This window comes from Chelonia mydas, chromosome 26, assembly GCF_015237465.2.
Source record: "Chelonia mydas isolate rCheMyd1 chromosome 26, rCheMyd1.pri.v2, whole genome shotgun sequence".
Classification (NCBI taxonomy): domain Eukaryota; kingdom Metazoa; phylum Chordata; order Testudines; family Cheloniidae; genus Chelonia; species Chelonia mydas.
In genome coordinates, this window is record NC_057859.1 from 837,643 (window position 1) to 854,063 (window position 16,421).

At 45.5% G+C, this 16,421-nt stretch overlaps 1 protein-coding gene across 17 annotated transcripts in view; it reads left to right on the forward strand.

The window, feature by feature from the left end:
• ZMAT4 (zinc finger matrin-type 4) overlaps positions 1-16,421 on the forward strand; it is a 241,404-nt gene that overhangs the window by 111,562 nt on the left and 113,421 nt on the right. For 8 of the 17 annotated variants that reach the window (XR_006287567.1, XR_006287569.1, XM_043536401.1 and 5 more), the window contains one exon: positions 4,592-4,696. Coding sequence is in view for 14 of the 17 variants with exons in the window: in XM_043536401.1 (XP_043392336.1) it covers positions 4,592-4,696 (105 nt within the window). In the remaining 3 variants the exon portion in view is untranslated. Of the gene's footprint in view, positions 1-601; positions 780-4,591; positions 4,697-16,421 lie in introns of those variants that run through there. The other 9 variants (XR_006287568.1, XM_043536411.1, XM_043536405.1 and 6 more) reach the window with 3 other exon arrangements.

The following is a 16,421-nucleotide window of genomic DNA, read 5'->3' on the forward strand; positions in this document are numbered from 1 at the left end:
GGCATTGCCAGCAGATCGAGGGACGTGATCGTTCCCCTCTATTCGACACTGGTGAGGCCTCATCTGGAGTACTGTGTCCAGTTTTGGGCCCCACACTACAAGAAGGATGTGGATAAATTGGAGAGAGTCCAGCGAAGGGCAACAAAAATGATTAGGGGTCTAGAGCACATGACTTATGAGGAGAGGCTGAGGGAGCTGGGATTGTTTAGTCTGCAGAAGAGAAGAATGAGGGGGGATTTGATAGCTGCTTTCAACTACCTGAAAGGGGGTTCCAAAGAGGATGGCTCTAGACTGTTCTCAATGGTAGCAGATGACAGAACGAGGAGTAATGGTCTCAAGTTGTAATGGGGGAGGTTTAGATTGGATATTAGGAAAAACTTTTTCACTAAGAGGGTGGTGAAACACTGGAATGCGTTACCTAGGGAGGTGGTAGAATCTCCTTCCTTAGAGGTTTTTAAGGTCAGGCTTGACACAGCCCTGGCTGGGATGATTTAACTGGGACTTGGTCCTGCTTCGAGCAGGGGGTTGGACTAGATGACCTTCTGGGGTCCCTTCCAACCCTGATATTCTATGATTCTATGATTCTGTGATTAAGCCAAGGCAAAGTAATGGGATACAAACCCAGTCCCGGAGAGGGGGCTGAGGGGGAACACCTGTTTAAAGGAGAGAGCTACTGACTTGCAGTACAATCCAGCTGCCACAGGGAAGAGCTGAGACTGGTTTTTAGGAAACGCTTCTGTAGTTGGTCCTAGGAGAAGCTGAGGAACCACCAGTTCAAGGTAGGGGCTGCAGAATCTGCAGATCTTGTGAAGATGCTGGTGACTGAGGTACAGGTAGGAGCAGCCCAGAGAAAACTGGGGAAGGATGGAAGGAATGTCCTTAGCTGCCTAAACAGGGTCCCTGGGCTGGAACCCAGGGGACAGAATGCTGGGCGTGGGCCCCTCTACCACCCCCCCAGGCAGAGCTGTGCCAGGCATAAGCAGACTTAGGGTTTGTCTATACGGGCACGTTACAGCGCTGCAACTTTCTCACGAGGGTGTGGAAAAACCACCCCCTGGGCACTGCACGCTTCAGCACTGTAACGTGCCCGTGTAGACCGTGCCCCAGCGCTGGGAGCCACACCCCTCCTGGAGGTGGGGTTTTTAGGGTGCTGGGAGAGCTCTCCCCCAGCGCTGCGCCGTGACCCCACACGCCACGGTAAAGGGCTGCTTCAGCATTGCTAGTGAAGACGGGCCCTAAGCGTTTGCTTAGGGCCCCAAGCAGTTCAAGGGGGTCCCCCATTAATTATTAGTATGTGTTTGTCAGGGGGTGATGAGTTCCCCCGGGGTGCCACCTGGAACTGGGGTACCACTGAGCCCTCTCACCCACCAGCCTGGGCTCCCTCTCACAGTGCTGCTGTGACAAGCTGCACTTCCGCTCCCAGTCCTACGCTTCCTCCAGCACTCTCGCAGGTAGGGACACACCCAGCTGCAGTAACATGCAGGCTCTCTGACCAGCCACTGCATGAACCAACAGTAGAAAGGGTGCAGCCGAGTAACTCGGCTCCCCAGGTTGCATTCCCTCTGGATCATAAACCCCAAATTATACTGTCTTGCACTGCACAGGGATTTGTGCAGTGTAAGCTCACAGAGTTGCCCCCCCGACCCCAATGTAGAGAGGAATATGCAGCAGCCTTTTCCCCTTGAGCTACGATTGCCCAGGCATTTCACTCAAATCCACTGGTTTAGATAAAGCAAAAACAAGTTTATTAACTACAAAAGAGAGATTTTAAGGGGTAGCAAACAGATCAAAGCAGATTACCTAGCAAATAAACAAAAATGCAAACTAGGCTTAACACACTAGTTTGCCTATGAATTAGCAGTTCTTCAAGTGCTTGCTCATGTCCTTTCCATATTGGGGGGGGGGTGGGTGGGTGTGTGTGCGTGCGTGCGCGCTCACCACACGCACTGGTGCCGGAAGTTTTCCCCCTCAGTGGTATCTGTAGGGGCCCGGCTCTGGTGCCCTTTGGAGTGGTGTGCACATGCCGCGGTATATGGGGCAGTGCCAGCTCCCTGCACCCTCAGTTCCTTCTTGCTGCCAGTGCTGGAACGTTTGCTGCTTTGGCTAACATTGGTTTTGTTCTCCATTCTTGCGAACATTATAAAACCTGTAATACAGTTGTATATAGTTAGTAGTTGAATTAGTTCTTAAAGTCTTCATTAGTCCTGAATGGGGCTCCGCCAGGCATGGCCCGGTCCCCAGGATTTAAGCCCTATGATCCTGGCAAATGGCCTATGCCCATCAGCGATCCACGTAGTATCTGCCTGATGCACTTGGGCGAAGGGCACATAAGCGACAAGTGTCGTATTTTATAAGTGCTTCAAACCCAGGATAGAAAAGGAGGGTGACAACCGCCTGAAAGCACGTCTGATGGAGTCGGCGCTCGCTCCAGCGCTGGAGCAGGGGTCCAGCTCCGCACGGAGCACAGCGGCGTCCCCCAGTCAGCACCGATCCCCCTCCACGGCTCCAGCCAAGAAGCCGAAGAAGACAGTGAGGGGAAGATCCCCTACCTCCTGCAAGGGAAAGGAGAGGGCTTGGGCTGAGCCAAGACCCACGCCGAGCAGCTCAACGCCCCCTTTGGGAAGTCAGGCCCCAGCTCAAGTTGAGTGGTGCGGAGCAGCCCATCCCAGACCTTGCCTGTGACTCTGGATAGCGGTGCAGGCCTCTGTCAGCTTCAGGTGCCGTTGATGCCCCAAGCCCTACAGGTGGCTCAGGCGGTCCTGACCCTTTGTCTCAAACCCTCGGTTTGTGGAAAAACGCTGACGTCCCAAGATGGAGTCCAGAGTCTGATGATCTGGTCACCGGCCCTTGCACGCCTTGCTGAGTCAAAGCAGCCATTACTTACGAGCTGTCTGGAGCGTTCGCAGGATGGCTCACCAGGTGGGGGATAAACTTCTCCTAAGGCCTGTTGTTCCCCCTGAGGGCTTCATTACCTCAAATAGGCCCTTCCCCACTTACAATCTAGACTGGAAGCATCTTGCCTAGTAAGCAACACCCAGGTGTAACTACATGTGAAATACAGAGTCAATAGTCATAACTTCAGACACACAAATGATCCGTGCACACAAATAGGATAATCGTATTCAGCAAATCAAAGCTTTTCCAATGACATCTTACATGACCCATCTTGCATAAAATGCATCATAATTATGCCATTATCATATAATAATATCGCTATGGAGAATATGGGGTGCAGTGTCATGGGGGGGGGAAATATTCTTGCATAGCGCTCCCAATGGGGTAGCAGCAGCCCTGCCCCAGGCCAAGAGGAGAGAGACCGTGAAGAACAGAAAGGGCCAGATAGAGGCTGGGAGATGGGCTTGAAATCAACTAGATTGAGTTAACCCCAGAAGGGGAATGGGCGGAGTGGTGAGCTGGCTGGAGGGAGAGGCCGCACCCCTCAGTGGACTTTTGTGGCACTAGGATAACTGGAGGCGGTGCTGTGCTGTGCTGAGAAAATCCCTGTAATGTTGTACCTGGCCACTAGGAGGCAGTCTGGAGGTGAGAGGCATGATGACGCATGGTAAAAATCCATATATGTAAAATGGGAGGTGCAGTGGGTCAATACCCTGTCTTATCCTGACTTTGGAGACAAATGTTCAAGTCCTGCTCATGCCCCAAGTCAAAGGGACTTTGCATCACTTAAATGATCCATCAGTCCTGAGTAGTGATCCATAGGTCTTGAACACACGCCTCCTGTGTTGTTGTGTCTCTAGGTGTTTCTTAGAAATGTTTTCACAGCACTTCTGGTCCTCAGACTGAGACATGTCGCCATACACTGCAGCGAACAGTGTCATGGCAGAGCAAGGGGTGTGTGTTTGGGGGGTGGGTGTTTCGTAACTAATTCTGTGTCTGGCTTTTCATTGTGGAAATCTGGAAATCATACCAGCACTAATGACTTATGTTTATTAAAAAGGTAAATGTTTTTAGGTCTGGATTTTCTTTTGCAGGCTGAGAACATTTCATTTGCTCTCTTCTGTTTCCTTTGAGTCCCTTATTATTTTATTTATTATATTTTAATGGAAACCAGAAGGCCAAGCCCATATTGGGACCCCATTGTATTACAGGGTATCCTGGTTCTTGTCCTAAAGTTTATTTATGATCCAATTTAAGAAAGACACAGCAAGTAAATGTAACAGACAGTCAGAAGGCGGAGAAGGGAGGGTATCAGCAATAAGAAAGCACATTTACATAGGCTAGTTGTATGCATAACTTGATGGTTCCAAATCATTTAAGAATAGAAATCAATAGATCATCAGCTGTCCCTACTGGATGCACAACTCACCATTTATATGAGAATTGCATACAACGATATCTAGCTGGGGTTGCCGATATTCTCCATATTTACCTGTGCGCTTACAGAATTTAAGATGCTACAGCTTCGTTCACTTGTAATGAAGTTTTGGAGAGCATCCAACTTCTTCAGAACGTTGGTTTGCTCCGCTCTTCATGGATCATTGTGAAATGTAACTATTCTCTATTGTCCGTGGTATGTGCTAGCACTGAAAATAATCATTCCTTCTGTTCTGTTGTCTGTTTGTATCACTGTAAGCAGATGAAGTCGTCTGATATTGACCAGGAATTATTCACGGAAAGCTATTGCAAAGTGTGCAGTGCTCAGCTAATATCAGAATCTCAGCGGGTGGCACATTATGAGGTAAGATCTTCTTTGTTACTCAGAGCCTAAATTTGTTAGAATGACGTTTTGCAATGGCTATAATCTATTGCTGGCAACTGCAGAGTTCTTCTGCTATGGTGGAATCACTTTTTGGGCTATCATTGAATCTTGATACAGAAATGTAGAGACTATTCTTTAAAATTCCCATGCTTAGAGAACAGTAAAACAAGTCCCTGAGCTACATCCACTCAATATATGGCCTGGACTTGATTTTCTAAGTTTTTCTTTGGCACTTAGGAATGTCTGGCAATGCTATCCCAATGTATGGAATACTTGTTCTGCTTGGTCTCATTATGTTAATACCTTGTGGATAAAACTTCTCCTTTATAAGATCATTGAACCTATCCATTATAGAAAGGAAATGCATGAAAAGAAGAAATCTTTGCAGCTGATTTCGTAACTGGCCAAGTAGTATTTTAAATGGGACAATGCAATCAAAAACGTAAATGCAGAATGACGCTGTTTAAATTAAAAGTAATTTTATTGCTGGTTATATTGTTCTCTGATTGTTTAAATAATGCCATTGTAACATTCCCTGCTGCATCTCTTCTTGCTGCTGTCTAAACTTGCAAAGTCAGTTCTGCAATTTGAAGACTATATTGAAAAACTACGTTTCAAAAAGCAAGTAGTTAGTGAGATCAGGTAAGAGTTCAGCAATTTGAACTCAAGTTTTCATATTAAATGTGCTGTGCTATCCATTGCTGAGAAGAAATTTCTAATTTTGCAGAGAATAGATTAGTATTTGAATGTATTTAAGCACTTAAGAGGTAGGCAAGCTATAAACAATTAGAAAGGATATATCATTAGAGACGTGTTAGAACAGCAATTAACAGCACTGCACATCATCAAAACAAAATTAAATAAATTCCCATTAAACAGGGAGGCAATCGCAGAAGGATATCCCATTGTATAATGCTAGTAAGAGGAAAATAATACAGTACATACCCCGCCTTGACATGGGATACCAGAGCGTACACTCTTTGAGCTGTAGGGAACATGCTGCATGGAGTTCGGGAGGAAAGGTGAAAATGGTTGTAAATGTGAGGCTGGCTTTGTGTCAGTCAGAAATGAATACTGCACTCAGATTGCGGATTTGGCCACTGTGTGGGGCTGTGTTGGGATAAATGGAAGGTGAACGCATTAGCACTAGCGGACAGGCTGTGGAATATTAATCACAATGGGACTTCAGTCACTCTCATATCCACCCTGGCTGTGCTTTTAGTAATCAGTGACAGGGGCGAGTCTGAAATGGGACCTGTCTTTCCCAACCAGAACACTGGCAAGCTCTAGGGGAAGGGAATTTTTACAGGCAGCTTGAGGGTGGGGGCTCTTTTGTGCATGGGTTTTAATGACTTGGTGAACATGAAACTCAATGCAAAACTCTGCTGATGCCACCAAGGTTTGCATTGTTGTCAACAAAATGACAATTCTGTTCTCAGGGTTCCTCGGCACAGATTGGTTTGCTCAAAGCTCAGCTCCGGTTTACGTGAATGTTTTGCTATGGGTGTACATTTGAGGGAGAATTTGTCCCACTGTTGGCAGTGGAAACTGACAAGAGCCTTGATTGGTGCATGGTAGAGGAGGACATGTTGTTAATAAATAAGGAACTTGTCAAAACAGCCTTGCCCTGTATATACTGCCCTGGCTTCCCTAGAGACTGAAACGGACATCCCCAGCAGCTACTGCCAACTCTAAGGCAGCAACCTTCCAGCTCTTGATAATGCTGCAAGAGGAAGCCAAAATTCAGCGCACAGGAGACGGAGGCACGAGTGCAGAAAATAGGAACTGCTACCTGTGAGCAATGGGGTACGCTAGCAGCCTGGTTTCGTCTGCCTGTGTAATTGCTGGTGCAAGCTGAGTTGTTAATGTTTTGGAAATGGGGAAACCAATCTGGTTTTGTGTTGTGTTTATCTGGAGCGATGTGTCAGGCTAGTTTGTCATACCTGTGCAATCCCAGCAGACACTGCTGACATCAGGCGCAGCAGCTCCATTATGTAACCCGGCCTACCAGGCTCTGCGACGCAGTGAGTGCAGGGAGCTGGAAATCTGAAGGGACAAGCCAAACATGCCCACCCACCTCTAGGAATTGGAGTGGCAAAGACCCAACCTGGAGCTTTCCTTCCGATACAGCGAAGATGTTGAGCTGCTTGCGAGAAGCAGGTGCTGCGCTGATGGTGCCAGCAGGAGCGTATCGGAGCCGGCACGTTCCCCTCCATCCATCTCGGTCTTTGTTCCTCTTCAGCTGGCTCTGAGCGGCTCTTTCAGCAGCTGCAGCAGTGTTTGTTCTCCTGGCAGGCCAGGCCAGGCCCCTACTGTCTTGGTTTCTTTGTGCTCCAGAGTAGAATGTTACCTTTTGACAAAGCCCCTATAAAACACAATGCCTCCCAGGTATTTGGGTGCTTTTGAATATGGGAGCAACCATGACTGGTCCCCAGACTGTTCTATTCCCTGGATTAAGCTACTGCTGAATGCAGAGGGGAGGACATAAGCCCTGTAGTGTAGCTCTTGGTGATACCTCCAGTCTTGAGACACAATATTTTAGAAGAAGCGATGCTGGCACAGATGGCTCTTCCAGGAATGTTGCTACAGGGAACGGAAGCAGCAGGGGGAAGGGGCATAGCTGTGCAATTGATTCATTTTATTTGACTTTTACCTTCTGTTTGTATCTTGCATTTGTCTTTTGTTTAAAAACAAAAAAAACCAACCCACTTACAAATCAATCTCCAGTTCTTGGATTCTGTACGCTGTGAAGTGCGGCGCATGTACACTTTGGCCACGTTGTACCTGCTGTGGTCTCTGCTGCCGTTACAGGAGATTGATTCTTTGATGCAAAATTTTGGAAAGAATTTTCTGGGACAGATTTTAGTTTTTCTCCTCCATTTGTAGCTGTTGAACAAACACCATTTATGTCCCAATTTAGAAGAAACTCCAAAAACAGCCTTTGCTCCACGAGCATACTCCCTGCAGAGCTGGTATTTTTAAAGAAAACCCCTCTTTTCCTGTGGAAATAGCTGGCCGTTTGTCACTAAAGTCTCATTTCAGCCCCATAAGAAAAGATTAATTGTGCAAGAACGGGTTATGAGCTTTCCAGGGCTCATCCCTGTCCCCTTTAAGGTACCATATGTGGCACTAGTGAGCCAGAGTTTTGTAAATGCTCAACACCCAGCAGCTCCAATAATGGGAGCTGAGCCCATTTGTAAATCGAGCCCCAATTATGGAGGCTGAGCACTTCTGAAAATCTGGCTGTCTTGTACTGCAGAGAGTCCGGGGTAGAACTTGCACGTGTTCTTGGGCTTTGGAGATTGGATAGTTTGCTCTCGCTCTAGCTGAATATTTTTCTCTCTGTATTGTAGACTTTTTTTGCAACTCTTGAACTTGCCTATGTGTCAATGTAGCACTGATCTTTGCAGAGTTAACTTGCTTTCTGTGGAGTTCGATTCTTTGGAAAACAGATGCAACTGAGAACTGCCTCTATCCCAGACATCAATAGGACACCTTCATACATCTCTTTCCCAATATACAATGGATGTGGTTGAATGAAACCTGAGCAAATAATTTGTAGTGAATAATTTATTGGATGAATTTAGCTTCTTTTTTCTGTTCTGAGATGGAGTGAGCTGTGTGTGACTTACCCAGATAGATTAGTAATTCAGAATGATTGAACACATCATTTCTGTGAATAATTCTGAGTTTCTGATAGTTGAGCTGGGATGGTTAGTTTTAATTGGACACTGGAGTTACAAGGTGTTTGTTCTCTGGCTAGATGAACAAATCCGGTTTCCAGTGAGAATCTTTGCCCTTTACAAGTTCAAAATTTGCTTTCCATGAATATTCTCTAATATGTATGTTTGTTCAGCAGCTAACACAATGGAGCCCTATCCTGGCTGAACCCTCTAGATGCTGCTGCAAAATAAATGATAATTACATGTAAAGTTCACGGTCTCCTATAACCAATAAATAAAGCTGGTCAAATATTGTTTGGTCAAAACTGAAACTTTTTACAGAAAAATGTCAATTCAGACCAAAAAAAATTCCTACAGAAAACGTTGAAACTAAAATTTGTTTCATTTCAACTTCAAATGATGCTTTGTTTTTGATTTTTAAAAAGCTGAAATAAAATGACATTTTGAAATGATGTCTTTCTAAAGCATTATTCAAAATGAAATGGAAATGATAGTTTCATTTTGAATTGTCCATTTGAAACAAATGTTCATTTCAAATTTGGTCTGAAACTTCCTGCAGAAAAAATGAGGGTTTTTTTTTTTTTAGCTGATTTCAATTTCTATGATGATCTCCCTTCCATCCCCCCAAAAAACTTCTCCCAGGGGGGAAAAAAACCTATTTTTCTAACCAGTTCTAGAAATAAATTTGTTCACTAAAATGTTCAGAGAAAACACACACGGGGGTTTCTTAGATTATAATCAATTTGGGTAGGGGATCAAATCTTCCCCTAGCCCTGATTCTCATTGGGCTCTTTTGGGTCTGACTGCAGCAGAAATGAACAGAAACAGCAGGGGTCTGAACGTCGCCATTGCGCACTCGAATGGTCAACGGAGGGAATATCGCATGCCCTGATTCTCATGGGTGACTTTAATTTCCCTGATATCTGACCGGTTTTGTTCAATATCTTCATAAATGATCTGGAGGATGGTGTGGATTGCACTCTCAGCAAATTTGCGGATGATACTAAACTGGGAGGAGTGGTAGATACGCTGGAGGGGAGGGATAGGATACAGAAGGACCTAGACAAATTGGAGGTTTGGGCCAAAAGAAATCTGATGAGGTTCAATAAGGATAAGTGCAGGGTCCTGCACTTAGGATGGAAGAATCCAATGCACCGCTACAGACTAGGGACCGAATGGCTAGGCAGCAGTTCTGCAGAAAAGGACCTAGGGGTGACAGTGGACGAGAAGCTGGATATGAGTCAGCAGTGTGCCCTTGTTGCCAAGAAGGCCAATGGCATTTTGGGATGTATAAGTAGGGGCATAGCGAGCAGATTGAGGGACGTGATCGTTCCCCTCTATTCGACACTGGTGAGGCCTCATCTGGAGTACTGTGTCCAGTTTTGGGCCCCACACTACAAGAAGGATGTGGATAAATTGGAGAGAGTCCAGCGAAGGGCAACAAAAATGATTAGGGGTCTAGAGCACATGACTTATGAGGAGAGGCTGAGGGAACTGGGATTGTTTAGTCTGCAGAAGAGAAGAATGAGGGGGGATTTGATAGCTGCTTTCAACTACCTGAAAGGGGGTTCCAAAGAGGATGGCTCTAGACTGTTCTCAATGGTAGCAGATGACAGAACGAGGAGTAATGGTCTCAAGTTGCAATGGGGGAGGTTTAGATTGGATATTAGGAAAAACTTTTTCACTAAGAGGGTGGTGAAACACTGGAATGCGTTACCTAGGGAGGTGGTAGAATCTCCTTCCTTAGAGGTTTTTAAGGTCAGGCTTGACAAAGCCCTGGCTGGGATGATTTAACTGGGACTTGGTCCTGCTTCGAGCAGGGGGTTGGACTAGATGACCTTCTGGGGTCCCTTCCAACCCTGATATTCTATGATTCTATGATTTGCAGGGTTTTCCGAGGCGTGCACCAAGCTCAGTTTCTCAGTGGAAATACCGAGGAAGGGCCTTAAATGGACACAGCACTGAATTTTCTGTGCCCAAACTAAATTTCATTTGTCTGTCTTTGTGTCAGGACTTATAGGAACAGGGTCCCTGCACAATCATGAGACAAGGTTGTTTATAACCATATGCACTTCTCTGCATGGGATGATAATGTCTAGGCCTGGATGCCAACATGCAGAAAAGAGATTTGGACCAAAGCTACATCTGGCTCCTTGGAGAGCTATGTAGGGCTATATTCGCAAAAAGAACTGGAGGACTTGTGGCACCTTAGAGACTAACCAGTTTATTTGAGCATAAGCTTTCGTGAGCTACAGCTCACTTCATCGGATGCATCCAATGAAGTGAGCTGTAGCTCACGAAAGCTTATGCTCAAATAAACTTGTTAGTCTCTAAGGTGCCACAAGTCCTCCTTTTCTTTATGCAGGGCTAGTGGCATCCTGCAGTCTCCTCTAGCTCTGTAATAGGATTAGGGACCCTGAAGGGCCTTGGGCTGTCCTGAAGCACTGGCACATAGAGTGGTCTTGTGCTGCTCTGTCCTTTTTTTTTTGAGGCCGTGTGGATCAGCTGCCGTTGCAATGCAGTGTGGGTGTGGCTGCAGCGGCCAAAGGTGGTGGTTTGTTTTGGAAGACAGGCTGATTGCCGGGGAAGGTAGAACAGACTGGGGCAGGCTGCATTTTACAGCTGGCTTCCATTGCTGTTATGTAATGTTCAAATAAAAATAATCCAATTGTTCATTTCACAAGCTGTCTGTGCCTTAATAATCACAACCACACACCCACCACTTGATATTTGGGGGCTTGATCCTTCTCCAATTGAAATCAATGGGATGACAGCCATTGTCTTCAATAGTGCAAGATCAGGTTCTGGGCATGTAATTCTGCATATATCACACCCCCAAGATATATCCACGCATCTGATGGTTTGGCTTATAGCCACAAACACATTACAATTTATTCTGAGTGGCCTCTTCCATGCAAAGATATAGATTATATGTGGGGAGAGAGAGAGAAACCTTGAAACTACCACCGTATGATTTCTCCTTGAGCACTGATTTTAGTGCAGTGGGAATAGTCTGCACCTCTAGGCCATGGAGTGAAATCTCAGCTCCACTCTGCATATAAAATTAGACATTTCTGTGTGAGAAAGTGGGGGAGAGAGGGAAGGCATATGAAATGAGGAGGTTTTAATCTTGCCAAACAGGAATAGTCAGTTTCACTTAGTTTCTCTTCTCCATCTCTGAGCCATCAGTAATAACCCCTTTATTTCTTGCTTTCCTTCCCACTCTTTTGCCAGGGAATAAAAAAAAAACAAAAACACAATTCGTTGATGGTTCTGCAGATACTAAGCAATCTTATTCCCAAGGGCAAGCGTAGCAGGAAAAATGACAAAAGAATCTGAATGTTTGCAGCGTATCTTCACTTGCAACTAGACATGCAGCAAAACACTGCGCTCATTTTGTCTTTGTAACAACTCTCTCGCCTCCCCTCCTCTGCTCTGTCTCTCCCATATACAGCTACTGTACCTCGGCTCTCATCTGCGTTAAAATCCACAAATACTTCCCCCTGTACTGTGCCCTTTCTCAACACTGCTTTTAGTCCAGGATGCAGCTCATGAGCGCACTGATGTGTGTAGCTGGAGTTGGGGTATTTGCTTGCAGTGAAGCTGCATCTATCCAAATGCAGAAAACACGCTAGCAAGGTCCATTCACATTGTGGCATTGAGCTGCACAGGATGTTGCTTTCGAGGTGTCGGTTAGCTTACAAGTGGAGACAGGTTTCAGAGTAGCAGCCGTGTTAGTCTGTATTCGCAAAAAGAACAGGAGGACTTGTGGCACCTTAGAGACTAACCAATTTATTTGAGCATAAGCTTTCGTGAGCTACAGCTCGCTTCTTGAATGCATCCGATGAAGTGAGCTGTAGCTCACGAAAGCTTATGCTCAAATAAATTGGTTAGTCTCTAAGGTGCCCCAAGTCCTCCTGTTCTTGAAGTTCTTGAAGTGGAGCACTTACACGAGAGGAAAGTGATCAGGAACAGTCAGCATGGATTCACGAAGGGCAAGTCATGCCTGACTAATCTAATTGCCTTCTATGATGAGATAACTGGTTCTGTGGAGGAGGGGAAAGCAGTGGATGTATTGTTTCTTGACTTTAGCAAAGCTTTTGACACGGTCTCCCACAGTATTCTTGTCAGCAAGTTAAAGAAGTATGGGCTGGATGAATGCACTATAAGGTGGATAGAAAGCTGGCTAGATTGTCGGGCTCAACGGGTAGTGATCAACGGCTCCATGTCTAGTTGGCAGCCGGTATCAAGTGGAGTGGCCCAAGGGTCGGTCCTCGGGCCAGTTTTGTTCAATATCTTCATAAATGATCTGGAGGATGGTGTGGATTGCACCCTCAGCAAATTTGCAGATGATACTAAACTGGGAGGAGAGGTAGATACGCTGGAGGGTAGGGATAGGATACAGAGGGACCTAGACAAATTGGAGGATTGGGCCAAAAGAAATCTGATGAGGTTCAATAAGGATAAGTGCAGGGTCCTGCACTTAGGATGGAAGAATCCAATGCACCGCTGCAGACTAGGGACCGAATGGCTAGGCAGCAGTTCTGTGGAAAAGGACCTAGGGGTTACAGTGGACGAGAAGCTGGATATGAGTCAGCAGTGTGCCCTTGTTGCCAAGAAGGCCAATGGCATTTTGGGATGTATAAGTGGGGGCATAGCCAGCAGATCAAGGGACGTGATCGTTCCCCTCTATTCGACATTGGTGAGGCCTCATCTGGAGTACTGTGTCCAGTTTTAGGCCCCACACTACAAGAAGGATGTGGAAAAATTGGAGAGAGTCCAGCGAAGGGCAACAAAAATGATTAGGGGTCTGGAACACATGACTTATGAGGAGAGGCTGAGGGAACTGGGATTGTTTAGTCTGCGGAAGAGAAGAATGAGGGGGGATTTGATAGCTGCTTTCAACTACCTGAGAGGTGGTTCCAGAGAGGATGGTTCTGGACTATTCTCAGTGGTAGAAGATGACAGAACAAGGAGTAATGGTCTCAAGTTGCAGTGGGGGAGGTTTAGGTTGGATATTAGGAAAAACTTTTTCACTAGGAGGGTGATGAAACACTGGAATGCGTTACCTAGGGAGGTGGTAGAATCTCCTTCCTTAGAAATTTTTAAGGTCAGGCTTGACAAAGCCCTGGCTGGGATGATTTAGTTGGGGATTGGTCCTGCTTTGAGCAGGGGGTTGGACTAGATGACCTCCTGAGGTCCCTTCCAACCCTGATATTCTATGATTGATAAGTAGGTGATGTGTGATTTGAATACCACTTACCAAAACTGAGGAAGACCAAGCATTTGAATTACAACTAGAATTGTAACCCCAAGATGAGAGTTTTAGGGGCACTTGTATGAACTCTTTCCATTACAATACTTTATCAGAGAAATCTGTTCTCTTCTATTTTCTGTGATTTATGCCACTGCAATGAAGTATCCAAATCTGGATGCCTGATAAATTCACTGCTAGGTAACAGTATGTTGCACTACTTTGATTTGACATTCTGCGTTGTGGCTGGCTCACCTGTTTTTTCTCCCTGTGGGAGAATCACGGAAGAAACTGGATGAGTAGATGAAGAAACACTAAATAGGACAAAGTAGTACAGTGCACGTCAGATGTTTCGGGCTGTCTGCAGCATGTGGTGACAAAGGAGCCCATGCACACGGGGAAAACAGAAAGCAAAATTCCTGGAGAAAGGGGGTGCGAGTAAAAAGGATACAAACCTCATGTTCACTAAAATCATTATGCACGTGGGGTGTAATCTGGGTTGGTTTTGGATAAAACCAGTCCGGCTCACAAACATGCCTGGGGTTCAGCCCCTCCTCCTCCTAAAACAACGAGGAGTCCTTGTGGCACCTTAGAGACTAACAAATTTATTTGGGCATAAGCTTTTGTGGGCTAAAACCCACTTCATCAGACGCATGGAGTGGAAAATACAGTAGGCAGGTAGGGGTGTGTGTGTGTGTGTGTACACACAGAGAGAGAGAGAGAGAGAGAGAGTACATGAAAAGATGGGAGTTGCCTTACCAAGTGGGGGGTCAGTGCTAATGAGACAATTCAGTTAAAGTGAAAGCGGGCTATTCTCAACAGTAGAATACCAAGGGAGGAAAAATCACTTTTGTAGTAGTAATGAGGCCAGTGTCATTAGGGTGGCCCATTTCAAACAGTTGACAAGAAGGTGTGAATATCAGTAGGGGGAAATTAGTTTTTGTAGTGACCCGTCCACTCCCAGTCTTTATTCAGGCCTAATTTCAGGATGTCCAGTTTGCAAATTAATTCCAGTTCTGCAGTTTCTTGCTGGAGTCTGTTTTTGAAGTTTTTTGTTGTTGTTGAATTGCCACTTTTAAGTCTGTTATTGAGTGTCCAGGGAGACTGAAGTGTTCTCTGACTGGTTTTTGAATGTTATGATTCTTGATGTCTGATTTGTGTCCATTTATTCTTTTGTGTAGAGACTGTCTGGTTTGGCCAATGTACATGGCAGAGGGGCATTGCTGGCACATGATGGCATATATCATGTTGGATATATATTGAATATATCCATCAGGAACAGTATTCCCGATAATGTCACGGCAAACCTGGTGGCTGAACTTTGTGACTTTGTCCTCACTCACAACTATTTCAGATTTGGGGACAATTTATACCTTCAAGTCAGTGGGACTGCTATGGGTACCCACATGGCCCCACAGTATGCCAACATTTTTATGGCTGACTTAGAACAACCCTTCCTCAGCTCTCTTCCCCTAACGCCCCTACTCTACTTGTGCTACATTGATGACTCTTCTTCATCTGGACCCAGGGAAGGAGGCCCTAGAGGAATTCCACCAGGATTTCAACAAGTTCCACCTCACCGTCAACCTCAGCCTGGACCAGTCCACACAAGAGGTCCACTTCCTAGACACTACAGTGCAAATAAGTGATGGTCACATAAACACCACCCTATGCCGGAAACCTACTGACCGCTATACTTACCTACATACCTCCAGCTTTCATCCAGAACCCATCACACGATCCATTGTCTACAGCCAAGCTCTACGATATAACTACATTTGCTCCAATCCCTCAGACAGAGACAAACACCTACAGGATGCTGCTCTGCCATGTACATTGGCTAAACTGGACAGTCTCTATGCAAAAGAATAAATGGACACAAATCAGACATCAAGAATTATAACTTTCGAAAACCAGTCGGAGAACACCTCAATCTCCCTGGACGCTCAGTAACAGACTTAAAAGTGGCAATTCTTCAACAAAAAAACTACAAAAACAGACTCAAACGAAAAACTGCAGAACTGGAATTAATTTGCAAACTGGACACCCTCAAATTAGGCCTGAACAAAGACTGGGAGTGGATGGGTCACTACAAAAACTAATTTCCTCCTGCTGATATTCACACCTTCTTGTCAATTGTTTGAAATGGGCCACCCTGATGACATTGGCCTCATTACCACTACAAAAGTGATTTTTCCTCCCTTCGTATTCTACTGTTGAGAATAGCCCGCTTCCACTTTAACTGAATTGTCTCATTAGCACTGACCCCCCCACTTGGTAAGGCAACTCCCATCTTTTCATGTACTGTGTGTGTGTATTTTATATTTTTTTATATATATATATAACACACACACACACACACACACACGCGCCTACTGTATTTTCCACTCCATGCATCTGATGAAGTGGGTTTTAGCCCATGAAAGCTTATGCCCAAATAAATTTTGTTTGTTAGTCTCTAAGGTGCCACAAGGACTCCTCGATGTTTTTGCTGGTACAGACTAACATGGCTACCACTCTGAAACCTGTCATCCTCCTAACTAATTCTAGGGATTAGGATTTTCTTGCACCTTCCTCTGAAGCATTGGGTGCTGGACAATATTGGAGACAGGACACTGGGCTACAGGGGCCATGGATCTGCTCCTGTGTTCCTAACTCTGATGTGAACTCTGAGCACCCACCCAGTGCAGAGCTCCTACTCTATATGGCATTTAGGTAATGGAATGTCAGAGATTTGGAAAGTCTTTTAAGACGCAGTGGGTTTTCA